At 57.2% G+C, this 27,030-nt stretch overlaps 1 protein-coding gene across 2 annotated transcripts in view; it reads left to right on the forward strand.

The window, feature by feature from the left end:
* Positions 1-21,091, forward strand: part of PAX7 (paired box 7) — a 97,209-nt gene extending 76,118 nt beyond the window's left edge. For both annotated transcript variants that reach the window (XM_055331437.1, XM_055331436.1), the window contains exons 8-9: positions 13,850-14,096; positions 20,976-21,091. In XM_055331437.1, the coding sequence (XP_055187412.1) occupies positions 13,850-14,096; positions 20,976-21,091 (363 nt within the window). The remainder of the gene's footprint in view (positions 1-13,849; positions 14,097-20,975) is intronic.
* The last annotated feature ends 5,939 nt before the right edge of the window (positions 21,092-27,030 follow it).

The following is a 27,030-nucleotide window of genomic DNA, read 5'->3' on the forward strand; positions in this document are numbered from 1 at the left end:
TCCTGCGGTCCAGGTGTCCGTGGCACGGCCTTTTCCCAAGCAAATGGGGCTTCCTGGGCTGAACCCCAGATGCCCCGCTCCCAGCCCTGGCCTCCTGGCGGGGCAGTGGCTGGTCTCAGAGCCCCAGGAGCCTGGGGTGAGAAGTCCTGCCCTTCTGACGAGTGTTTCCCTTTAGTTCCAGATGCCACCCTGACAGGTGCTCCCTGTGATTAATGTCCCCTGGGCCTGAGATCAGCCCCTCCCCCCCAGGCCGAGCTGGTGGCCGGGTGGGCAGCACAGGGACCGAGCCTTCCGGAATCCCCTCCAGTTCCTCCCTGTTCCTGGACCTTCTCCAGCCACCAAGAGCAGAGAAAAGACCCCTCCTCAAAGCCACCCTCAGACGGGCAGGCTGACCCTGGCTGGGTGGTTGGGGGTTTTTGTTTGGTTGGCTTTTATTTATTTATTTGACAGAGAGAGAGCACAGCAAGGGGGGTAGCAGGCAGAGGGAGAGGGAAAAGCAGGCTCCTCGATCCCAGGACCCCGGGATCACCACCTGAGCCGAAGGCAGACGCCCAACCGACTGAGCCACCAGGTGCCCCACCTGGCTGAGCCGAGCGCGCGTACAGCTTTCAGCAACCTGAAGACTGTGCAGTGGGAGGAAAGGGGCCGTGAACCGTTGGGGGCAGGGCCAGGTGGTCGGGGGACTGCAGTCAGCCGGGCTTGGGGACCATGGCTGGAGACGCAGGTTGAGTTGCGATTGGCCAGGGTCGAATGGGAGCGTTTTCGATAATTAACTCTCCAGCTGGGGGCAGGGGCTATGTGCTGTGTGACCCTGAGCAAGTGCCTTGACCTCTCTGTGCCTCCGTTTTGTGATCTATACAGCAGGGATGGCGGGGGGACCGACGTCACAGGGCTGTAGCCAGGAGCGAAGCAGTTACGCACACAAGGCTAGGAACGCCGCCCGGCACGGAGCGGGCCCTGGAGAACCCCGGTAGCCAGGACGCCGGGTGCTCAGGTCTGGAGGTGTGCTAGGCACGGGGACAGGGAGTCGGGCTGTCCTGGGAGCTGGGGCCCCGGGCTGGCGGCGGGGCGCACGCAGTGTCGGGTGGAGCCAGGACGCCATCCCAGCTCCTTCCCCACCTTGCCGGGCCCCCTTCCCCGAATAACCCCTGGCATCGCCTGCGCAGCCTGCGGCGCCAGTGAGAGAGCTGCTATCTCTTCCCGCATCTCTCGGGGCCCCGGGGACCCAGGAGAGACAACATCTCTCCGCAACCATCCCCAGCCTCTTGTTTGTTTGGTACGTCGGAGCCGTGGGCACATTTTTGCTAATTTTGTGACTGCCTTTATCAAATGGGGATTCACAGGCGCTTTATCCTCGATAAGTGGATTAGTCGATGAACTAAATAAGACGGAGTGGGACGCGGGGGCTGCTCTGGAGAAGGTATTTGTTTCGCGAAGAATGGAGCCTGCGTTCCGTGCCCTGTGCAGGCAAGGCAGGCCGGGCAGCCACGTAGCTGGAGGCCACCCCCCCTCCCCCCGCTCCTCCTCCTGGGGCAGCTCGTGGGAACTCAGTACGGTGTAGACAGGAAGTGAGACGGAGGCTGGGTCCCTGGAGGACAGGCCCCTGGTCCCTTTGGAGGAGGGGGGGGGGAGGGATGCAACCTTGGATTACACCCAGCCACCGCAGTACACCTGGGCTCATCTGAAGAGCATCACCTGCCTGGGCAGCAGCTTCGTCCTCCCACCTCTCACCTCCCACCGCCCTGCGCCCTTCCCTTCCTTCCTCCCCATCCTCCTAGCCCTTCCACTTCCTTTGTGTTTCTCTTCCTGGTCCCTCAAACACCTCCGGAGGCCAGTGGCTAAGTACCGTGAATGCACACATGGGGAGGACCTGGTCCTCGCTTTTGCAGACAAAGGCACAGCAGCAAACCAGGAGGCCCCCAAACGTGGTGTAGCAAGAGGCGAGACTCTGGTTGTCCACCGGGCTTCTCAACTTCTCTCCAAAGCACCCCTGCTGCTGGTCGAGTGTGTTCTCTTGGGGCCGTGGGGGACACAGACGTGGAACCCAGACACGCACGCTCCCTTGGTGTTCTTACCACCGTGCTGCCGTGTTTGACCATCAGGTGACGTCAGGCAGCACCGCGTCAGGTTGACCCACTGGGGAAGTTGCACCCTGTTCAGCTGGTGACTTTGCAGGGCGCGCCATGTGGTGCGGCGGCGCGGGTGTCGGGACCGGCCGGGGAGGTGAAGATGACGGGGCTGTGTGGGGTCTGGGAGGCTGAGAGGGTGACAGGCTCACAGGAGCAGAGAGGGCAGGAGGAGGACCTGGATGGGGGCAGCCGCGTGGAGGTCAAGGCCAGGAGGCGGCCAGCAGGGTGCCCGGGATAGAGGTCAGGGCAGAGACGTGGATTTCAGAGGCGAGCGTCTCTAAAGGCCCCGCAGGTGGAACAACATGCTTAGGGAGGGAGGAGAGGAAGAGGCAGGGAGGCTGCACGTTCCAGCCGTTCCCCTACAGCTGGATGAGAAGCGGGGATGGGGGGGGCACCCAAATGTTTTCTTTTTCTCCTTCCGTTTTTAATATGAGTGGCCGGGGAGCTTGAGGTCCCCGTTCTGGGCTGCGGCAAGACTCTGGCTGAGGGTGAGGGGGGAGCAGAGACTCTAAGAGGGAAAGAAAAGGCTGGAGCAGAGCATTCGGGTCCCCAGCTGGTCTGTCCTCCCCAAGCTGCCTCCAGCTGAGTGTGATTTTGCTATTTATTTACATGTAATTATTGCTATGAGGTGCAGATATTAACGCTGTCAAGAGCAATTTGCTCTGACATTTTTCACTCGTTCAGTGCCCCCGCCACTGTCGATGGAGCCCAGGGCTCTCTCGGCTCGGGCCGCTGCGCGCTCGGTGGCCCGGCCGGGAACCACCCAGCCGGCAAGGAGCGGCGTCAGCGAGCTCACCCGGCTCCTCTGCAAACTCATTAAGCTTTGAAATTGAATTTGGTCCAGGAGAGGGCTGGCTGGGCCCTGCTCCACCCGGCCTGGGCTGGCTCCAAGCCTCCGTGCCCCGCCTTCCCCGGAGGAAAGGGGCCGGGGCTGGTGGCTGAGGCTGAGGCTGGCAGAGGGTGGCCGCCGAAGACGGTGGAGGGTCACTGTCAGAGTGGTGGGTGTGTGCCCAGCCTCAGGGCGGCCCGGCGCCAAGGTAAGGGGCCCGGCCGCAGGAACCACCCTCAACTCCGAGACCCGGGCCTCCTCCGGGACAACCGGGCAGCTCTGGCTGTGCAGGAGCGGTTGACAGCTAGACGCACCCAACAAAGAGGCTTTCCGAGGGAGTCAGGCCAGCATCTGAGCCCGCCTGCAGGGGAAGGCACCATGGGGGCGGGAAAGGCAGCGCACTGGCCCTGCCGGCGGTCCCTAGGTAGGTGCTAGGAGAATGGCCTGCGGAATTATACCTTCTGAGTTCAGATCCCAGCCCAGCACTTACTGACTGTATAGACTGGGGCGGGTTATTTAGCTACCTCAAGCCTCAGTTTCCTGACGGGTGACATGGAACAGCCAATACCCCTATTTCCCTGAACCTGAGACGACTGGCTGCCGGTCTGTCCTTGATCTCATCAGAAGCTGTCAAGAAACGCCTTGTGTGCGGCTCTGCCGTCACTGCTACGAGACACAGATCTACCTGGCGGCCACGCAGCCGCAGCCGGGCGTTACGGGTGGCAAAGTGCATGCCACCCCCAGGAAGATGCAGACACGCATCCTTGTGCCCGCGGCTGGGAGGGGCGAATGGCAGCACTGCCTGCCCATAGTAGGTGCTTGGCACACAGTGGGTGCTTACCTGTGATCAGTTTTCCTTTTGAGCCTCTCAGAGTAACCGGGGGTGGGGGGGGGCACTCATTCATTCTGCTCAAGGGACTCGGCCCCGTGGAGAGGGGAGCGGAGCCTGAGCTATCACTGCTGGGAGCCCTTAACGCATTGTGATATGTGCCAGCTTGTCTGCCCAGGTACTAACGAGGCCTCCCTGCCACCACTCAGTCCCTGCCACGGCCAATCTGCGTCCTCGTCTCCGGCAATTACTAAGGGGGAACATCCCCCCCACGCGGGGGGGGGGGGGCCTCTCCCCTCCTCCTCCTTTCCCAACCTGGGCCAAGAGTCCAGGAAGCGCCCCTCGCCCCCCTCCCCAGCCCTCCCACCACCCCCCCTCCCCTCGGCTCAGCCAATTAGGCCCCTGACACCTGGAGCCGCTGACAAACTGTTTCTGTCACTTGCTCTCTGTCTTTCATTAGGGGCCTCGGAGGAGGGGGAGCGGGAGGGGAGGGGGAGGAGATGGGATCTTTCATGCTTAGTAAGGCCAGATACATTAATTACAAAACGGCCATTTGCCGCGTGAAAGTGTGCTAATTAAATTTATGCAATCATTATCTTTAAATAGTCATATCTTTCCCGGCGATCGGCCCCTTCCTTCTCCAGCCCCGCCGCCGCCGCTCAGAGCGGTCGCTCTCATCCCCCTCCGCCATCCATTATCGCGCCATCGGAGATGGTCCCCAAATCCCACTGCACCCCGCTAGCGCCAGCCCCTGCCAGGGCCCGGGAGTCCTTGGACTCGTCCTGGCGCGGACATCTAACCCGGGAGCCCAGGGAGGGGATGCCAAAGCCAGCCCCTCTCTAGTGCTTCCAGATAATTCTAGATGGTTCCAGATTTGGGAGATTGACATCTCACAGAGCAAACACTGGAAATGTGCGTGTGTGTTTGCATATGTGTGTGTGTGTGAGAGAGAGAGAAATAACTTCTTACACAATGAGTGGGAGTCATTCTGTCCACCAACCCCCCACCCCCCACTTTCAGACAGTCTTTAGCTAGGCCTCAAGGACCCCCGGGAAGGGGAGGGGGCCCTGAAATCCGTGAGTTGAGGGCCCTGTGTGAGTGTACCGCAAGACCCCTCCATTTTTTCTTTTCATTTACCCAACTCCATGCCAGGCCCTGTGCTGGGGATGACAGATAAATTCATTCATTCATTTATTCCTTCCTTCCTTCCTTCCTTCCTTCCTTCCTTCCTTCCTTCCTTCACTCACTCAACCAATATTAGTTGCACACCTACTATCTCCAGGCACTGGGACTAGGATGGGAAGTCTGCCCCCTAGCAGCTCCTGGCCAAGCCCAGGGTCAGGGTCAGGGTCAGGGTCAGTGGGTAGAGCCACAGCAGGGCTGATAGCATCCTCTGGGTGAGGCCCAAGCCCAAGAATAAACAGTGTTTTGCAGCTTAGGCTTCCTGGGTATTCGTCCACGTGCTGGGAGTTCTTACCTGAGTCAAGGCTGAAGCCTTTCTCTACAGAGATTATCGCCCTCGACGCCCCCTCCCCGCCCCGCCTCCCTCTGTATTTAGGCAAAGCCTGTGTCCTGAGTCTTTTCAGGTCAGCTGTGTGGGATCCCCTAGTGGAAGGGAACAATAGCCTGAAGGAGTTTGGGGCTGGGGAGTCCCCCCAGTCAGCGATAGCAGTCCGTGACCATCTGGCCCCCGGTTCCAGGGGCTACCCATGGGGAGACTAGTAAAAGGGGCAGACAGGGCACGTACCCATACACATGTACAGTCCTTGCATGCACACACATGCGTAGACTCACACACACACAAAGTTCATACATTGACACATGATACTCTCATGTGCACATGCATGTGTACACACATAGTGCTCTCACACACATGCAATAGTCCCACCTGTGATACTCCCACGTGCACCCACACAGCGTGCGCGCGCACACACACACACATACACACATGCACACATGCATGAACCTAAGAATGACCCAGAGCTGTCTATGGTAAATGAAGACCACAGGCAGGTGCAGGACCAAGAGCATTGGACTAGAAGCCAGGGGTCGAGGGTTCTTGCCCCACTGATGCCGCTCATTCCTTAGGTGACTCTGGGGAAGCCCCTTAGTCGGTCCCTCATCTGCAAAGGTTTGAGGCTTGAGGGGAAATGCTTTGGAAACTGCAAGGCACTGTGCTGGGCAAGAGAATGGCAGTAGCCAGGCTTAGGAGAGCATTCTCTGAAGGCTGGTGGTGGCGTCTGAGAGAGGCTGGGGTCAGGGGGTGGGTGGAGGAGGAAGGGGGGCTTGCTCTCCTGGTTGAGATGTGGACAGGGGAGGGAGGAGGAGGGCCATAAGCAGAGGGATGGAAGGCAAAGGGGGGCGAGGCCGGGGAGACCTGCAGGAAATCTTGTTTGGAAGCTCAAAGTCAGCACCCGAAGCCCATTACTGCTGTCCACAGGGGCAGGGAGAGGGGAGGGGGCCGATCCTCTTAGCGAGTCGGCGGGAGCAGGAGAGAGGGGGAGAGGGGGTGGTGCATGGCTGCCTGGGTGGGTGATTTCTCGCTTGCACTAATCCCAGTGTGGAGCTGGGGACAGGCAGCGGGACGGGGTGGGCGGGGGGGGGGGTGTTTGTGTGATGTGCGTCTGGGTGTCCGTTAGGGGCTGGAGCTGGGTGAACAGGGGCTCATGGGCTCCCATCAGTGAGCTGGCGATTGTGGGGTTGTGAGGTTGTGGTGTGTGTGAACATGTGTGTGTGCTCGCCTGGGTGTGCGCGTCTGTGAGGCACGCGATGGCCTGTGGCCTAGCTGTGTGGGTACGTGCACTTTATGGTGTGTGTCAGTCTTTGTGTGCTCGTGTTGGCCCGTCTCCCTAATGCTGTGTGCCGCCGCTACGAGTGTCCATGTGTTTTGTGTGTGCGCGCCCGCGTCTTCATCCATGTGGGTGAGGACTTGGGGTCGTTAGCATGAGTGTGGAGCAATAACAACAATGATTTGAAAGCCGTGGCTTGCAAACTCGGCTGCACATTAGAACCACCTCGGGGGAGCAGGCTTTATAAAGGCTCCTGATGCCCAGACCCTCAGAATCCACAGGGTGTGAGGCCCAGGGTGTGAGGCCCTGGCATTGGCATTTTATTTATTTTTTAAGATTGTATTTATGTATTAGAGAGAGAGCAAGCGAGCACAAGCAGGGGGAGGAGCAGAGGCAGAGGGAGAAGCGTCCCCGCTGAGCACGAAGCACAACGTGAGGCTCCATCCCAGGACCCCGAGATCATGACCTGAGCCGAAGGTGGATGCTCAACTGACTGAGCCACCCAGGTGCCCCAGGCATTGGGATTTTATTTTATTTTTTAAATGTTTAATTTTTTTTTTAAGATTTTATTTATTTATTCATGAGAGACACACAGAGAGTGAGGCAGAGACACAGGCAGAGGGAGAAGCAGGCTCCATGCAGGGAGCCCGATGTGGGACTTGACCCTGGGACTCCAGGATCATGCTCTGGGCTGAAGGTAGTGGTAAACTACTAAGCCATCGGGGCTGCCCCAAATTTTTAAATTTTTAAAAATTGTTATTTAATTTATTTATTCCTGAGAAACACACACAGAGAGGCAGAAACATAGATAGAGGGAGAAGCAGACTCCCTGTGGGGTGCTCGAAGCAGGCCTTGATCCCCCCCCCCCCCCCCCCCCCCCCCCCCCCCCCCCCCGACCCCTGAGCCAAAGGCAGATGCTCAACCACCGACTGAGCCATTTTGAAAGACTCCCCAGGGGATGCCAATGCGGAGGCGGTGCCTGAGCAGGGCCCAGTGGAGCAGCCAGGTCTCTCCTCCCCTGCCCTCAGCCTGCCCCCTGGAGCTCCATCTGCACACAGCGAGGGGGTCCCAGCCCCAGACCTTGAGGGGCCAGGGCATGTCGTCCCCATGAGCTAGGCTGCCCCAGGTAATCCCCAGCCCTCATAGACGTAGATCATGGAGTTCCAGCATTGTGTCCCATCCCCGGCGATCTGTGCCCTGGCCTTCTGCCCTGACAGCAGGCACAGGCTGGCCTCCAGTCCTGCCCCACATCACCTCTTGTGGAAGTAGGAGAACGAGCCAGTGAGGTGGGGAACCCGGCTGGAGGCGGGGAGATAGAAGTGCTCAGTGCGCCATGCCAGCCTGTCCTTTAGGAGGCCACCAACCCGAGGCTGAGGGCAGGACGGAGCGGCAGTAAGCCCGGGGATGGGCGACCCTGCTGGTAGCTGGTGGTGACTCTCTCCCGGAGTGCAAGTCACTGCCATCCTTGGGGTCTCCGTTTCCGCTGGAGGCGTCACAGACTCGCCATCAGGGGCCCAGCTTCTGTGTGGGGGCAGGGAGTCTCCCTTCAGAAAGCTCCCACTGTGTGCCAGGCTCCCGGGGAAGAAGAGAGGACAAAGGCGCAGTCAGGCCTCCAGTCTGCCCACAGGTGATGGTTTCGAGCTCAGGCCAGGTCCCTTCTCCTCCAGGTGAGAGCGGAGGGGCGACAGCGAGCAAGTGCTGAGAACGGACCGTGTGCCTGGCACTGCCGTGCGCGGTCACCGTGCACGGACTCCTTTATTTCTTACAGTGACCCCATAGGGAGCTACGGTTGTTGCCAGGCCCGTTATACAGACGAGAAAGCTGAGGCAGAGAAGGTTAAAGAGATGGCCCAGGGTCACAGCTCCCCGGGGGGAGCCTGGATGCAGGGGCTGATTCTCTGGCTCGAGGCGCCGCAGAGAAGCCCCTGGAAGCCCTGAATGGGTGAGTCTCGGGGGTGAAAGTGCTGTCCCTCGGGGGCCTCGGGGTCCCCTGTGGCCGTGTGAGCTGGGGCTCCCTGACCTGTCCACTGGTCCAGGTGGTCCTGGGCCTCCTTCCAGCCCTGGTCCCATCCCCGGGGCCCTCCGGGCTTGATCCCTGCCCTGCCTCATCTCCTCTCCGTCCCTCCACGCCCCCGCCTGCCGCCCCCCACCCCGCCACGGAGCCCCGGTGATGGCGATCCCCTCCTAATTGCAGCCTTGCTCCCGAAGCGCGCTCGGTTATCACAGAGGGTGCAGATCCCACCGCTCAGCCTCCTCGGTCCCAGGCCCTGGGGCCAGCTCAGGAGCGGAGGGAATTAATTACATTTTTCCCATCCCCTCCTTTTCAGGGAGGGGAGCGCGCCACCGCGTCCCGGGGAGGGGGTGGCGAGCGGAGGATGTGGAAGGAGGGCTGGCACGGGGGCTCCCGCGGCCCCCCGCCCCCCAAACCTGCCAGCCTCTCCCCCAGCGGCGGAAGGGGGGATGAGGCCGCCCCTTATTGATTTAGTCTGGTGGAGGCTGGGACTGATTTAGAGCCCAGGGAGAGGAAGGGGCTGAGGGCGGGCGGGGGCCCGAGGAAGGGACGGCTGTCACTCAGCCTGACGGACAGCCCGGAGATTTGCCTTCAGATAAAACCTTACAGATGTGGAGGTCGGTATTGATTTTGAGTTAGTAACGGTAACGTACCAAGAAGTAATACATTAGCCAAAGCAAGGTCACCGGGAAGAAAGTAAAACCCACCGGGGGAGAGGCCTTAGCATTCTTAAGGGGGGGGGCGGGGAATTACCGCATCAGACTGGGACTTCCTCAAGTTCAAAAGTTTGCAGGCCCCACACTCTTGGGCTGGGCCCCTAACCCTGGGCAAGGCTTCCTGCCTCTGCGGCCGGAGGAGGGGGCTCCCGGGGGTGCAGGGGCCAACCGGAGGCCATGGAGGGCCACTCGGGTCTGCGGGACTCCCCGCCGCGGGGCTGCCCCCGGCCCCTCTCCCCAGCATCTCTCCGGCACAGGCTGCTGGGGTCAGGGAGACGTGGGTTCGAATCCCAACCCCGCCGCTTCCTGGCTGTGTGACCTCGACTGTGCCTTTCCGTGTCTCTGTGTCTCGGTTTCCTTGTCTGCATAAGAGGGGTGATCATCACCCATGGGCCCTAGGAGGGAGCGCACCCACCTCCTTCTTCAGCGGGGTCCTGTCCCACTTGCTTGGAAACTGCTGTGCCTGGAGCCGGGGTGGGATGAAATGGAAGCTCTTTGATCCGCAGGCCGCCAGGGACTCCGGGAGAGAGTAAGCAGCCTCCTCACGTCCCCATTCACACCTATCCCAGATGTGGATTTGATTTGATGTTCCAGGGCAAATCCCATTGAACAAATCCCATTACTGAAAAATCTCCCTGGGCCTGAGCTGTATCTGAGGCCTCTCGAGCCACCGGGCACCACACGAGCCCCTTCTGACGAACTCCGGGAGGTCTTGCAGCTCTCAGGATTTTCACTCTCAACACTGACCTTCTTGCTGTTTCCTAAACCTGCTGGGTGTGTTCCAACCCCAGGCCCTTTGCACTGGCTGGCTCCTCGGCCTGCAAAGCTCTTCCGCGATATCCTCCCATGGCTGGCTCTTTTTGTTCTTGCTGGATGTCACCTCTTGGGGACGTATTCCCTTTGTGTATCCGCCGCTACAAACACTTCTCGGTATCTGAAATTATATTGTGTATTTGTTTGTTTGTCATCAGCCTCCTTCACGAGGGGCTGGCTCCAGGCGGGCACGGAGTTGCTGGTGCTCGCTGCTGCACCCTCAGTGCCCCGCTCAGTGTCGGCACATAATAGGTGCTCACTAAAGATTTGTTAAGTGAGGTCCGTGAATCCAACCGGGTTTTCCTGGGCTCGTGGTATGCAGCAGGCGCAGTGTCGGTGCTGGGGCGGCCAAAGCTGGGTGAGCTGCAGTTGCCATCCTGCCCTCGAAGGGCTCACAGTCCAGCCCTGTCTGCAGCCTGGCACATGGCTGCAGGCTGTGAAATGTGTTGAGTGCGGAAATGAATGAATGACAGGTGTCTTCGGGAGACACAGTATCGCTCGGTGGAGCTGGGACCCAAAGTGTAAGGTGGGGGGTGGGGGAGGAGTTGGGACAGGTAGGTAGGTAGGTAGGTAGTGGTCTGAGCACAAGAAGACCATGTCCTGTTTCTCTGGGAGATAATGAGGAGCGACTGATAATTCTTTTTTTTTTGTTTTGTTTTTGTTTATTTATTTGATAGAAAAAGAGAGAGAGAAAGCGCAGGAGTGGAGGGGAGGGGCAGAGGCCAAGGGAGAAGCAGGCCCCCCACTAAGCAGGGAGCCCCATGCGAGGCTTGACCTGAGCCAAAGGCAGACGCTTAACCGACTGAGCCACCCGGGCACCCGCCACCCATAATTCCTGAGAGCTGGGGTCAGATTTGTGGCAGTTCTCTGTGGCAGGTCTGTGCCCTGCAGGGTGAGTGCGTTCTGTGCAGAGCTCCCAGCCCATCCCCAAACGAGAACGTGCTCCTCCTCCTCCTAGCCCCTTCCCCTCCCTCCCCTCCCATTCCCTTGTCTCTTGCAGCCTCTTGGCCTGTGCACAGGAGGGAAGGGTGAGACCAGGGTCTCTCCAGAGCGGACGGACCCTCCCGAGAGTCTCCCCACCCCAACAATTAGCCTCCTGAAGGAAGGGGGACCGGGCCTGTGGGTTTTCCCTGAGCCTCTGAGTGTGATCTTGAGGTCCAGACCTCCTTCGAGGGGAGACCAGGGTTAATGTATAGGTTAATGTTTATGGGATTGGGGTGGGGGATATGGGATGGGTGATGATTTTCTTAATTTAGATGGAAAGTGGAGTCTAGATGGGGAAACTGAGAGGCAACTGGGAAGAGAATCAAGTCCCTTAACCCCCTGGCAAGTGCTGGATTCCTGAATTTGCCCTGAGATCCCCCCGCCCTCCTCCCCCCACCATAGACCTACGCACACTAAATTCCCTAGGCCCCAGAGAACCCATCTGCACAGCCAGAAAGCAACACACGGGGCCCAACAGTGGCAGGCGTCCTCACAGACCACCCCCTTGCTGGGGTCCCTCTTGCCACCCCCACCCGGACCTCTACATGGACCCTCCCGTGAGAGAGGGTGGGTTGGGAGATTCCATGGGTCAGGCCTGCCCAGACTCTCCCCTTCTCACACACTCATCCCCTTGTGGCTTTGCCATGTCCATGGGGCTGACACACCGTTAAGTCCCTCCTAAGCCCTACCAGCTGCAGTGGAGGCAAAGACCAGCCCCCCCACCCCCAGCCCCAGGCCTAGTGCCCTTGACTCTGGCTCTGGGGGAGGGATAGTGAAAGGACCCAGGAGGGTGACCCCAAGGTGAGGGGATTGTGTTGGGAGCATCCAGGGAAGGGGCGGGGAGGGGCTGTGCCCATGCCCCAGCCACAAGAGGCCTCAGCCCCACTCACCCCGGCCAGCGACTGCCCAGGCGGCCGGCCCCTGGAGTGAGAACCTCTGAAGGGGTCAGATGCCCAAACTCACCCCTTGAGAGTCAGTCCCGACCCTACCAAGCAGGCAGGCCCCGAGCTGCTCCCTGCACACTTGCAGTGAGGTCTGGAGAAGCCACAGCCTGTCACTTCGTCTGAGGAAGGGGCACCCCGGCCCAGCCTCGCACACCTCTTTAGGGATCTGGATTGGGGGAGTCGCATGAGTTCATGCCAGGACGATGGAGTGGAAAGAGAAAGGGGAAGAGGGGCCCTGGGGGAGTCAGGGCCCGAGCCCTCGGCACGCAGACCCCGCCTTACACCCGCAGGCACCCTCTGGGTTGGGAACGGTCACGGAAGCTAAGGGACATCTCAGGGGTCCGCGGAGTAGCCCAGGGGCTGTCCCCGGCCTGAGGATTCCACATCCATGCCCTCCGCGCCCCCATGCCTCAGTGCCTACGGTGAGGACAGGTCACAGGAGAAGGTCGCAGTTTCCAGAAGTATCCGGTCTTCAAGTAGATGGTTTGCTCCCATGCCCCTAGCCTGGCTTCTCTCAGGGGAATCCGAGAACACAGCCGTGTCCCCAGCACGGACCCCAGCCGCTGCTTCGGGCAGGTGAGCGGCACGGCTTCCCCCTGGCACTGCGGCCTCCCTCCCATAAGGGGTGGCATCGCCGGGAGGTCGCCAGGGTCCTGGGCCCTGCAGGCCCGCTGCACGAGGACCTGCCTCTCCGTCGTCTCCCTGGGCTGTCCGCGACACCCGTGCTCCCACACTGAGGGACTCCCGCTGTCAGCACCGCCTTCCCCTGGACAGCAGCTGTCACCTCCTCCAGAAGCCTTCCTGGACCACCAGACTGGCTGAGCTCCCTTCCCTGGGTTCCCACGGCCCCCCTGAGCGGCCTCTGACGTGCCCCACACCGCTTCGTATCTTGACGAACTGCTCCCCGCTGCCTCCCCCACCAGACTCAGACATTCCCCCACCCCACCCCCTGCCAAGGGCAGGGACCATGGGTGTCCCACCTCTGAAGACCCAGCGCCCCGCCTGAGTCACCACCAATGCATGTTTGTTGAATGAATAAGTGAACGCACCAGTGAACCAATACCAGGCTCTCTAAGCTGGGTGTCTAGGGGTGAGCCTCACCCCGGCCATCTGGGCCGCCAGCCCTATGGGGAGCCCCTGTTGGCTGTCCCGGCCAGGCAGGGCGGGTGATGATCACAGGCACCTGAGAGCTACCGGCGTCAGAGAAAGGTGCCCGCAAGGCTCTCTGAAAGCGTTGGCCGTGGATGTCGGTGTGTTAGGGGCAGAGCCTCAAAGTCAAGAGCACAGCAGGCCTAACGCAGGACCAGGCGTGAAGCCAGACAGATCAGAGTCCTGTTCTAGCCTCTGTAGGGGGGGATGGGGGCATCTGAGCCTGACGGGGGAGGCGCAGATTCCTGCCCTGGAGGAGCCCCTGTCTGCTGGGAGAGGCCTCATTAGCCAGTCCGTTCGTCCGTGCGTTCATTCGTCAGACAGGCACCAGGTGCCCCTTGGAGCCAGACCTGGGGATGTGCAGAGGTGGGGGAGGCCCTGCCCTGCCCCCCTGGAGCGCTCGGTCAGGGGAGATCCCGTGGGTCGGGACCTGACCAGGAGACACCACTACCCGTCTTACCCACAGGGGCGAGCAAACCAGGTAAACTGAGGCTCTCGGTGCTACACAGGCATCTCAAGGGAGCAACCCCAGCCAGCCTGGGGGGCCAGCCTGGCCTCACCCCCTCCAACCCCGTATCTGTGGGGTCCATGCTCTGAACCCCACGCGCCCGCTGCTCGCCCGCTGCTCGGGCCGCACTGATCGTCTCTCCCCCACAGGTGATGAGCATCCTGAGCAACCCCAGCACCGTGCCGCCGCAGCCACAGGCCGACTTCTCCATCTCCCCGCTGCACGGCGGGCTGGACTCGGCCACCTCCATCTCGGCCAGCTGCAGCCAGCGGGCCGACTCCATCAAGCCGGGAGACAGCCTGCCCACCTCCCAGTCCTACTGCCCGCCCACCTACAGCACCACCGGCTACAGCGTGGACCCCGTGGCTGGCTACCAGTACGGCCAGTACGGCCAGAGTGAGTGCCTGGCGCCCCAGCTGTCCCCTTCCCCACCCCTGCCCCGCTGCAAGCACCGTTCTGGGTATTTAGAGAACCTCTGTTCAGTTACAGAGAGCTGCAGGGTGGTGTTGGGGTGGGGGCGCCCATTTCACAGATGAGAAAATCGAGGCCCAGTTGTCCTAAGATGATACTGAGCCAGGCCCCTGCACCCCCGCTACTATGATCTCGGAGCAGTGCTGTCCCACAGAAGCGTAATACAAGCCACGAATGGCATTTAAAATTTAAATTAAATTAATTTAAATTCTTAAAATTTAAAAATGCCACGGCTTACAACGGAAGAGGAAACAAGCGGACTTCTTTTTACTAACATGTGTCGTTTGACCCGGTATATCTGAAATGATGACCATCTGACACGTAATCCACGCAGTCATGAATGAGATATTTCGCATTCTTCTTTTCACGCGCTATCTTTGAAATCCAGCCCATTTTAGTTCAGACGCTAGGTTTTCATTGGAACTGCTTGATCTGTATTTGAATTTCATAAAATTACAGCTGAGAAGGGGGATTTACACACCCAAGCTGTTCCAAATATACTGTAAAGTTTCCCAACCACTAAGCTAAATCGAATTTCAGTTTTCACATTTAAATTAGATAGAATTAAATTAAAATGTAAAATCCGGTTCCTCGGTTGTGTGGCCACATTGCAGGGGCTCGATGGCCACGTGTGGCTGCCGTGTTGGATGGCGCGGTGCTAGAGACCCTGCCCCGTCCTGCCCCTCTGGATACGGGGGACAGCCGGATTTTCGACTCTTTCCTGAACCTGCCTCCCATCCTCAGCCTCGATTGTCCCCCGGGCACCTCGCCTAGAGGCGGGGGGCAGCTGACGCCCGGACCCGTGGCTGCCAAAGGCAGGCCCGGCCACAGCCTCCAGCCGCCAGATGTGGCAGCGTCAGGGCAGGCCGAGAGGCACCGGGAGCCGAGGTCACGGGGCCCCCCTCCTGCCCCCCTCCTGGCAAAGGCCTCACCTGCTGGTGTCAAACTAATCAGAAGGGCGTGTGGTGCGAGGCCGAGGTCCCAGCCCCAGGGCATCCTCTGCCCTCCTCCGCCGCCGCCCTGGCCCGGCCTCACTGACCTCTGCTTCCTGCCGCACACCAGCCGCTCCTCCTCGCTCGGCCTTGGCCTCCACAGCTAAATGAGGGCCAGCTGTGCTGCGTTCACGGCCCCTGGCCCACGTATGCGTGTGCTCCGTTTATATGTGTGTGAGTGAGAATACACGTGTCCTGGACTCGTACGATTCGTGTGAGTCTGTGTGTGTCGTGTAGTTCAGCGTGCATGTGTTCGTGCACGTGTCCTGTGTGTAGGCGTGTGTTTGCATGTGTGAACGTGTGAGGGGCACGCATGAGCGTATGCACGTGACCATTCACGTCTCTTAGCTTACGCGAGCATATTGTGTCCACGTGATATGCATATGAGTTTGTGAACATACGAAGGTGCACGCGTTTGGTCCTGCGAGTGTGTCCGTCGTACATACACACGTGTGTTTAAATGGACGTTCAGGTGTATACACGTGGCTGAGTGTGCCCGTGTGTTTGACATGTGTGACGGGCATGTGTCACTCTGTGGACAAGTAGAGCAAACAGGTATGCGTGTGTACAGATGCATGTAAGAGTGTGTAGATGTGCGTGGTTATACGTACGCTTCTATGCATGTGCACTCCGACGTGCACAGATGCTTGGATGTGTCCGTGGATGTGTAGATATTTTGGAGTGCATGTGTATGGAGCGGTATGCTCCATGTGCAGTGTGTAAATATGGAGGGGGGTGTGCTAGGTGTGCACGTAGGTGTGGCTGTGAGTCCCCGTGTGTAGCTGCGCATCTGGGCCTGGACGCACGGTGTTGCCTGTGTGTACAACGGTGCCTGCGTACGGAGTCGTGTGCGCAAGGAGCAAGGGTGTGAGGGGGCACAGCACGTGTGTGCAGGTACGGCTCAGGGCGGGGCGCACACATGTGCACACAAGTGTCTCCAGAGGGGCCCGGGGGCGATCCCCTGCCCCGGCCCGGGTTCCCGGGCAGAGCGGGACACACATGCTCTTGATAAAGAGTTTAGAGCAGCTCCGCGGCGGCAGCGGCCCGGCCTGGGGCGGGCGTTAGTCACACCCGGGCCCCGTGCCCTGCTCCGGGGGTGCCTGCCCAAGTCGGAAATAAAATTAACCCCAAAGTCAGCACGGGGGCTGCAAGGGAGGGGGGATCAAAAGGGAAAGGGCCCAGGAGGCGAGAAAGGAGCGTTTGTTCCCCCAGAAGCTGGCCAGAGCCAGCTGCCCTCCCCGCCTCCCTCCCTCCTTCCCGTTCTCCTCACTCACCCCTGCCAGCTCCAGCCCTGCCCTCCCCGGCTCCTCCAGGGCTGGCTCTGAGCGCTCCTGAGCTGACCCTCCAGCCCTATCCAGAGGGAACCCCACATAGGCTCTAGGGTCCGGCTGGGAGGGGCCCTACTCCCACTGATTCCACCACCACATCACCCTGCCTCTGAGCCTCGGTTTTACCATCTGGGAGGTGGGAGTCCAGGGAGTAGACACCCAGAGTTTTTCCATCGTGTCGTCTTCCTCACCCTTAACGTTCTGGGACAGCCAGGGTCAGGGACACACCCCCTGTCACGGGCAACTGAATACACCTATGACCGGGCTCCCAGTCCACCTGCAAAGGTGCACCTCCCACACAGCCTCTGTGTGCACCTCGGGCCACCCGTCACCTGCTCCCACCAGTCCCGTGCGTGAGTTCAGCCCACCGGGCACTGGGCAGGTTGCATGTTCCTCATTTCACGCCATCGTCAAAGCCCCACGTGCAGCAGGTTATCATTTGTCCTCAGGTTATAGATGCAAGGCTAAGGCTCTGAGGGGCTAGGGACCTTCCCCAGGTCACACAGCAGGTGAACGGTGGACTCCAGGTCCCCGAACTTCCCTCCTGACTTCCAACCCGGTTCTCTTTTGGCCAAACCACAAACTCGTGTAAGACACTCAGTAATACTACGCACCTCGGCCCACCGTTGTGCGGGTTCACGTTCAGGACCTCGCAGGCACCTGTGCGTGAAGAGCCGCACACACACAGATTTGTTCCTGAGCGTTCCCGGATGTGTGACTCTGTACGTGGCTCCAGGGTTTATTGAGCATCTACTGTGGGCCGGGCCCTCGTGGCTGCCCTGTGTGGTGTCCAGGTTATTCCTCCTGGACAGACAGGGCCATGGACCCCAGAGAGGTTATTTGCCTGAGATCCCGCATGGACATGAACACAGCCACGCCTATGGCCTCGCCCTCAGAGAGGCTCCCTCGCAGGTGTGCAGGGAGCGTGCATGTGGCCAGACTCCTCCGCAGGAGAGTCCTCCCCTCTCCCCGGGCCTCTTGTCTTCCCAGGGACACCTCTACACCTTCTTCTCTTGTTCCTGGCCATCATCTGTCCATCTGTCTGTCTCTCCTGTCCCTGGAGGGGGTGGGGGCAGGGGGCAGGAACGGGGCACATGGCAGATTAATACGGCCCCGGTGTTCCCAGAGGCCAGGGCCGTACTAATGATGGGGCTGATAGAACGCAGAAGTGTGAAAAGAATTTTAATAGATCTGACAAGTCTAATAAGAATTTGTGTCTAGAAGGGTCCTCCTCTGGGGCCGCAGGCTGACGAGGCGCTGACGGCTGAGATTTGTTTACTGGTTGGCATCTCCTGCCAACTCCCGATTAATCTAATTTGAGACATTTCCAGCCCAGGCGCGGGCACCAGGCAGAGGAGGGACGCGGAGAGACAGAGGGACAGGCGGGGCCATTGACAGAGGCTGTAATGAGAAATGTCACAGCCCTGCCCTCGCCGGCCCCTGGCTCGACCCCAGGGAGAGGCAGGCTCTGCGGCACGAAGGGTGCCCTTGAAGTTGGCTGGTCATCAGTAGAGTTGGGTTTCTTGGTGTCTCTTTGCCCGCCTTGACGGAGCCTGGGGCCCACTGTGCGCTGGGCCCTGGCTGGAAACCCGGAGATGCTAAAAAGGACGACACCGAGTGACCAGAGGCACAAGCGGGACGAATTCGGGTTCCTCCATCTCATGTGCTGTGCCTGCCTGTGAGTCGGCGATCTTGCTGTGCCTCAGTTTCCACCTTGGTAAAGTGGGAACGGCTGTACCCTAATGCATGAGACTGTTGAGAGGTTAAGTGAGACTGCGGCCGCCTTGCCACCACCCCCGCCCCAGGAAGAGCTGCAGAGGCTGGCACAGAGTTTGGTGAGAGGTAGAATCAGGGGGATGAGGGGGATGTAGGTGGAGCCTCCGGTGAGTTGGGAAAGGTCACCTGACTTGGTCATGTGCAGCAGGCTATCATTTCCTGGGGTGGAAAATGGGGCCAATGTGGGATTTGGTGCAGAGTAGCCTCTAAAGTACGGTGCATATGCCAGGGGTTGTTCTGTAGGAGGCTGCAGGTGAAGTGTGCATGGAGGAGGCTGGGACTTGGCATCAGACCCCCCCCCCCACGGCTTCAATCCCAGCTCCACCACCTAACAACCAAGTGACCTTTCAAGTTACACGGCACCTTAGGGCGCAGCCTCGGCCGCATCCCCCTAAAAATGGGATCGCAGAACTGAGCTAGTGCACGGGGAGTGCTTGCACCAGGAGGGCCAGAGCACCAGCTGGGTGGGTGGTAGCTCCTCCCTCTCCTCCTGCTGCCACTCTGCGCATGAGCTTCCTCAAAGCTGAGGGCAAGGCTCAATCGAGGTCAGGTCGGGGCCCTGGGACCCACATAAGACCTGCTCCAAGTAGCAGAGATGAGACACCTGAGTTGCAGGCTCCCCCTGAGGCCAGGGATCCGGGCTTCTTACACTTCCACCTGAAGCAAGGGGCAGACCCACGGCAGGGCAAGGCTGGCCACCACCACCTCTGTGCTACCCGCTGGAAGCCTGAAGGCTGACTGACCTCAGGGGCAGCACCCAGGGGCTCAGCTCCAGCCCTAGAGTCTGGGAAACAGGAACACAGGGCCCAGCCAGGCACTCCAAAAACCCCAGGACATTTGCATATCCTTTGGGAATCTGGATGCAGTCCCTGAGCCCTCTGTGCCCAGCATCCGAAAACATCATCTCATTTGATCCTCATAAGAGCCCTTGAGGAGACTGGGATTTGTTCTACCCATTTTACGGACAAGGAAATGAGCCTGGAGAGGCAGCATGGTTTGCCCAAAGCCACATGAACAAGAGATAGTTGGACTCTGAGTTGTTCCATTTGCTGTTCCTTTCCTCCCTGCCACCATCGAAGGTCCCGTCTGCTCAGTGAATCCCAATCCTATGAGAGCCCAAGGCCCTTGAACTCACCATGTACCAGACGCAGCGCTGACTAACCTCTTCATATGCATTTTCTCACCTCGTCCCCACAATTCTTTGACCTAGGCGCTATCATCATCCCCATTCTACAGACAAGGAAACTGAGGCTTGGATAGGCGAGCTGGTGTGCCCCAGATCATACACTAAAAGTTGGTGGGTGTGGGATCTGAACCCCTAGGGGATATGGCCTCAATTACTGATACTGCCCACCATGCCTCCCTGGGCCTTGCCCACTGGCCATTCCCACACCTCCTGGCTCTACCCATGGGGCCCCTCAGGGGGCAGGTGACCAGGAGAATATTGGGCCAGGCCTCGTGATTCGAAGGCAGCACTCTTTACATTTCTTGTCACCTCTGGATCCAACAGATCCTAGGAGTTGGATTGGCCACAGCCACGGGTTCCAGTTTAGGAGGTAGCATCTCTGCAGTTCGTAGAGTCAAGACAGAACACATGCACACACAGACCTAGCAGTCACGCCTGCACACACACGTATACCGACACGTGTCGCTGGCTTAGGTGCAGCTCACCTGTACCTGGCTACCCATGCTTGCGCAGGCATTCCCACTGTTGTACTCACACAGGTACACACAGCTGCCCGCATCTATCTACATGCACACACGTGAGCATCGTTCACTTGTGAATGTTCACATTAGTGCCCCTTACAGAGACTTTTGTTTCCACTGTGCACATGTACGCACAAGTACACACCCTCAGACTCATCTCTCTCCTCTGGATGGTCAGAACTTCGAGGCTAAAGGTCTCAGCTCCCTGCACATTAGGGTCCTGGCTCCTCCTCCCACGTGGACCCCATCAGCTCAACTGTGAAAGCTGCTTTGCTTTTGAGTAAGGGATATCGCTTTGCCTCATCCGTGACTGGGCTCAGGGCCTGAAGAAGGCAGAAGGACCTTGCCCTCATTACTACCTGGGCTCCAGGGGATTCATGGACGTCCCCCGTAGCAGACATAGGTACAGGCATGTTGGAACTAAGTCTTTGCTCAGCAACATGGATCCTCCCTATAGAACCTACGAGAGAGCTGGGCAAATAATAAGGATTAAGTAAATATTTGCTGAATGGTTTGAGAGGAGGTAAGAGAAAGAGCTTCATGAAGAGATGGATGGATGGATGGATGGATGGATGGATGGATGGAAGAAGCATGGCTAGATGGACAGGAGGGTGAACAGATGAATCAATGAATGGATACATGGATGGATGGATAGATGGATGGAAGAACGAGTGGGTAGATGGGTGAACAGATGAATCAAACGGAGGGATGGAAGAAAGGTGGATAGATGTACAGAAGGGTGAACAGATGAATCAATGAATGGATAAATGGATGGATGGAAGACCAAATGGACAGACGAGTGAACAGATGAATTGGTGAATGGATGGTTGGATGGATGGATGGATGGATGGATGGATGGACAGATGGATAGGTGGACAGAAGGGTGAATGGGTGAATCAATGAATTATGTACATATGGATGGATGGATGTGTAACAAATGGAAGAATAGGCAAAAAGAACCTCAGTTTCTAGGAGTTTCTGTCTCTCTTTTTTTTTCCCAGCTGCTGTTGATTACCTGGCCAAAAACGTGAGCCTCTCCACACAGCGCCGTATGAAGCTCGGGGAGCATTCTGCTGTGCTGGGACTCCTGCCTGTGGAAACTGGCCAGGCCTACTAGGGCCCCTGGGGCGACTTGCCCCAGACCAAGTCCCAGCCCAACCCTTACTGGTCCCCGAGCCTCCCAGCCTCAGTCCTTTCATCGCCCTGGGGTCCCACGAGGCCAGGAAAGGAGCCCATTCCCTCCTCATAGCCAGCCCTCTGGAGATGTGCAGCCAGTCTACCATTCACCTATGTTTAGGCACCCAGAGTGACCCCCTTGGAGTCTCCCCCTCTACTCTCTCCCCAGGAGGGTTTCTGGTCAGCCTGCAGTCCTCCCCCCAGTCAAATCCTGTCGTGGCCTCTGTGCTATCTCAGGCACAGAAATGGAAGCTCACCCTGAATAGAGCACCTTGGGCACCCAAAGGAGGAAGGTGTCTGGGATGAGGTACTGGAGCCCTTTGGACCCAACTCCAGTGAGTACCCTGGCCAGAGGTGGGGGTGGAGCTCGCAGGGCCACTCTCAGCTGGAAGTGCTGGGAGCCAGCCCTCCCAGCTGGATCTCTGACTCAGGGCCAGAAGCATAGCCCGTTCCTCCTCTGGATGCTGGGGTGCCAGCAGAGAGGGGACCCTCACCCTGGGGTTTTCCCAGGAGGATCACCCAGGAATTCTGAGGACTCTAGGACCTTCCATGCACACCTCTGGTGGATGTAGGGGAGGAATCTAGCCCAGGTAGGGGTACCAGAAAAAGCAGGAAGAGGTACCCAGGGGGCAGGGCTCATCAGCAGTGGGCCGCCAAGGGTGCAAGGACCCAACCCAGGCACCCAGAGGCAGCAGGCTTCTAAACTGAAGCCCAAATTCCAACCTTGCCCAGCCTATGTGGGGCCTGCAGAGCCCATGGGCCCTTCAGTTTCCTGATTCTCTGAATCACATGGGAGGGGAAGGAGACCAAGTCTTGTGTAAAGAGGCATAGGGCAGGCTCAGAAGGGGGCTTCGTAGCTGGGGTGCCTCTGTTTGTGGGCAGCAGACCTTTGTTGCCAAAGGCTTCCGTGCTCTGCCTTCAAGTCCACAATCCATGGAGCTGCAGTTTCTCACAAAGCCTCCCTCAGAGACCTGAGCCTGTCCCCTGCATGCCCAACCCTCTGCGAGGGGGACCTCCATCTACCCTTTAAGCTGCTGGGGTGCAGAGAACTTCCCTTGGAGCTCTGGAGGAGGGTTCTTGGACCAGCAAGGACAGCTTACCTAAGACAAGGCCACCAATTCCCCTTAACGTTTGGGGGGAGGGGGCATGTCCCTGTCCCACTGATAGTGGCACCTTTCAGTGTTGATCCACTCTAGGCTGAGAGGGCCCTGTCTACTCATCCAGCACAGTGAGGTGGGGACACATGTGGCCAGTCTTCAGGCCACCACTCCTGGACAGGTTGGGGATGCCAAAGCTTCCAAAGAATCGGGGAAAGCCACCTTCCTTGGCCATACCCATGGCTTCCTCATATCCCTTCTCTTTAAAATTTGAGATCTTTGGGGAATGGTTCAAGCCCCTGACTATGCCTCCCTTGGGACTTTTCACCACCTTCACCTGCTTATCAGAATTATATTCATCTTCACCATCACCATCATTATAATCTACACTTGGATCACCTTTATCAAGTGCTGCTAGGTTAAAGGCACTTGTGAGGGAGACGCAGCCCTAAATCCACAGAGACTGGGTCAGATTGCTTGACCCCGCCTGGGCACGTGAGGCCACCTCTTTGCTCAACCCATGCCGCTTGCTCTCAGCCGACAAGACATTCCCGGAGGGAAGGGCTGCTGCTTTGGGAGTCAACCTGAGTTCCTCCCTACTGGGGAACTGGACTGGCAAGATGCTAGGACACTTTCCTGCATAGATGCCACTTCTGTGACAAATGCTCATCTGTTTCTCATCTTCAGACTTGGTAGTATCAAGCCTGTCCTGGACCGTGGCCAGGGTGGCTCATATCTCTGGTTTAGAAGAACCTATACATATATGGGGACAAATAAACTCTTTGGTGGTAGCAGATACCTGGACATGTGTAGCCCATGGACTTCAACCAAGATTTCAAATGGAGCATCTACTGCAGGAGACTTTTGGTTCTTCAAGCTCTGGACAGAAAGGAAGACTGTGTCGTCCCTCGGTGACCCAGTCCCTATGTTTGTAACCATCACAGCCAGGAAGCAGCTCTTAAGCTCAACCACAGTCTTCATCTACATTCCTTGAATGGTCAATCCTCCCCCTGGAGGCCTGGCTCAGAAATCATCTGAGTCCCCTTCTATACCCAGGAGCAGGGCTCTCAGGCAGGTGACATCAAAACAGCCAAGCCTCACCCTCAGGAGGTGACATTCCTATGCTAGGACCAATCCTAAATATCTGCCCCCTGTGATGAAATGAGAATAAACCAAGTGGCTTCTCATTATGTCCATCTTCTCTGGAGTTCTCCCAAGTCGCCATCTTGGTAGAAAATGGGACTCATTCCCCTGGAGCCCCACCCCCTCAGAAAGAGACCCTGACCCTGGCAGGTTTTCCCTAAAAACTTGTGTACTAGTGTGTCTAGCCGACTCAGTCCATAAAACTCAGTCTTTGTGCTGGCAGCTCACAACTTCAACCAGAGAGAGAACGTGGGACAAGAGGTACAAGGCTTCAAATTCTTGAGGATTGACCACAGCCTGAGAAAGAAGGCCTGAATCCCAGTGGCCAGACCCAGTGGCCCAGAAACAATCCCCATCCATTCCTGTAAATAGAATCCGTAGCAAAATAAGAGATGTTTCCTCCAACTTATCACAAGTAGCTGTTGGTCCTACCTACTGGGGGGGGGTCCCTCTTCTGAGCTCATTGTACATTAGTTGGAAATGTGGTGATGTGCTGTTCGTTTATAGGAAGTTGACTTTTATATAAATATATATATATATACTAAAAAAGGAAAGAAAACCCCCACAGTGTGTGTCGTGCTAGTGCCAGGGACCATCTGTAGGGATATATCTGCATATTGTGTGTTTCAGATTATACATTCCAGGCTCTGTTGGGTTCTTTCATTTTTATTGCTTTGTTTTCTCATTTGGTATTTCTCTCTTGCTATGAAAAAAAAAAGTGATGTGTAAGAACCAAGCTATGCTTTATACTCTTATTTTTTACTTGATTTACCTTTGCCATTCTTTTGCCAGAAGAACATGAAGAAGAGAGATAGAGGAATGAGAGAGAAGGAAAGAAGGATGAAGAGGGAGGTTTGCCCAGAAGAAAAAAATGAGAAGGTCAGATTTCCAATCTGACTATGGCTTGAGAGCAGAACAGGTCCCAGAATTTGCCCAGACTCCACCGAGATCCAACGTTGTTTTCGATGGAGCTGGTGAAGCATTCTGAGATTTGGATCCTGGAACTTGGTGAAATTCCATGATTGCCCAAAAAAAGACATTCTCTGGGGCCTCTCTCAGGTTGACGTTCTCACCAAGCTCCCAATGTGCCCTTCACTACTGGACGCTTTTTGAGGTTGACAGCTCTGTCCTGCAAAGGCACCTAACCAAGACCAAATGGGGAGGGGGGTACTCTGGCCGCCTTCTTGAAATGCTCAGAGACACTGTGTATTGAATGCTTTTTCTGTCAACTCTAACATGGCCAATTCCCCCACCTGGGAAATATCTACACAGCACTCTAGATCATTCCTTCTTCCTAGTAATTGCAACTTGGTTGCTTCCGTGTTTGACTCACAGCCATATTCCTCCATCTGGAAGTGAGAGTGTGTGCATGAGAGTGTGAGTGGGGTGTGTGCGTGGGCCTGTGGGCACAAGGGTGTGTGTTTAACTATAATCGCACCATAATTTATTCAGCTATATGGAGTAGTAGACTAGAAAGAGAAACTGGCATTTGCTTTAACTACCTGCTTGTAAGCGCTTCCTCTGTAACTCAGGCGTAACTGTTATACATTAAAAGAAATTAAAGCATTTCCAAGGTTCCGTGTACTCAATTGATTGTCATTCGGCAGCTGCCCTAAAAGGAACCGAGGGGTGGTTGAGAACCCTAATTTAGAGGGTCAGGATAGGACCACCAGGTTCTCCAGTGCCAAGCAGCTGTTAGGCATGTAGAGGATGCCTACTCAATATTTGATCAATGAATGCTGTTGCTTAAGCATCACTCTGATGAAATCTCAGTTCTGTTCAGTGGGCCAGACTTCCTGCTGCTAAGCTTAGAGCCCTCTGTGGCCCTCTCCCGGTACATCGAACTTGGAAGGTAGGAGAATGCTCAGAAGCTTCCATGCTTCAAAGGAAGAAGAAGAAGCTTCCACGTTTCCTAAAGAAGCAGAACCTGGTGTGGGGAATCGGGCAGGTGGATTTATGGAGGGGGAGCCCTCAAGAGAAATGCACGAGGAAGTGAAAAATGACGTAGGACAGAAGAAGGAGCTAAGCAAAGAGGGGGCTTTAACTGGAGTCTCATTCCAACCTGATAGTCTAGGGAACTCTGGAGCATGAGTAGCACAGAGTTAGTCTCACTTGGGGCCTGGAGGATTGGCTTTTGCTCTAGAGTGTCAGTCATTGGTTGGCTGCTGGCTGCCCCTGGGGATGTGGGTAGGTCAGTAAAGGCTAAAGTGCTCAAGCAGCTCTGGTCCGAGTGGGCTATGAGCTGAGGGCAGTTCTCCAGAGGAAGGTTCAGCAATGCACCCTTAGCAGCAACATCACATCCATTAGGGGACAGGTACACTGGCCCAGTAAAGGGGATCTGGGCAAGAAACAAGTCCACATACGTTCCCCGGGCTCTAAACCGGGAAACCCATGTCCTTCCAGGGCACTGGTTTAGGAAGGGGTGAAGTGGAGGAGTTGCTGGGAGAAACTGTACATGAAGGATTGGTAAGGTGTTTTGATGGACCTGAGTCCATCTAACCCAGCCAAGCGCTCCAGGGCAGGACTGGGGGAGATTGGGTCTTCCCTCCACCACTTACTATCCCCACAGGGTGACGAGCTTTGTACCAGCTCCCTAGGAATCCAGGTAGCTTATGTCAGAATCAGGGCTCCCAGCCACCTTTCCTACCGTCTCACCCCAACTGTGTAGTTATTCAGTAAGTCAGGAAGATATGGGGGAGAGTCAAGAACTGGTCAAGTTCTGCTCTTAGCCCTGCATATGACACGGTGTGGGTCCTGAAATAATTTTCTCCCTGTCTTAGACCTTAGTTCCATAAATTTTAATTTTAATTTTAATTTTATTTATTTTTTATTTTTTATTTATGATAGGCACACAGTGAGAGACAGAGAGGCAGAAACATAGGCAGAGGGAGAAGCAGGCTCCATGCACTGGGAGCCCGACATCGGATTCGATCCCGGGTCCCCAGGATCGTGCCCTGGGCCAAAGGCAGGAGCCAAACCACTGCGCCACCCAGGGATCCCAGTTCCATAAATTTTTAAAAAGCAGGTTAGATAATCCCTAAGGATCTTTCAGGCTACCCTGATAATAAACTGAGCTGAAAGCTGGTCTGGAAGGTGGCCCAGAGGGTACCCCGAGAGCTCAGAGCTGTCCACTACCAGTGCTGGGAAAGCAACACAGTGCTGGGAGCTGAGTGATGCCAATTTGCTCCCAGACATAAACTTGCACTTGGGGGCCCTCAGAGAACTCTCTGTCGCCCCCCTTCTTAGGGACCTTTTCTAAGAATCCCATCCAACAGACCAAGGATGGCTGAGAAATGTGATCTCCTGCCCAGACACAGTACGCCCCAGAATAAAATCAGGTTTCTGTGTCTAAAGGAAAAGGAGGGACGTCTGGGTGGCTCAGCAGTTGGGCGTCTGCCTTCGGTTCAGGATGTGATCCTGGGGACCCGGGATCGAGTCCTAGTCCCGCATCAGGCTCCCTGCATGGAGCCTGCTTCTCCCTCAGCCTATGTCTCTGCCTCTCTGTGTGTGACTCTCGTGAATAAATAAATTTTAAAAAAAATAAAGGAAAAGGAAAGAATGACTACTGGATAGATGAGTGTATCAGTCAGCTGTTGCTGCAGTGATGCTGTGTAACATAGTAGCCTCTTCCTGGTCTCAT

The sequence above is a fragment of the Nyctereutes procyonoides genome, unplaced genomic scaffold (assembly GCF_905146905.1).
Source record: "Nyctereutes procyonoides isolate TBG_1078 unplaced genomic scaffold, NYPRO_anot_genome, whole genome shotgun sequence".
In the NCBI taxonomy this organism is placed as follows: domain Eukaryota; kingdom Metazoa; phylum Chordata; class Mammalia; order Carnivora; family Canidae; genus Nyctereutes; species Nyctereutes procyonoides.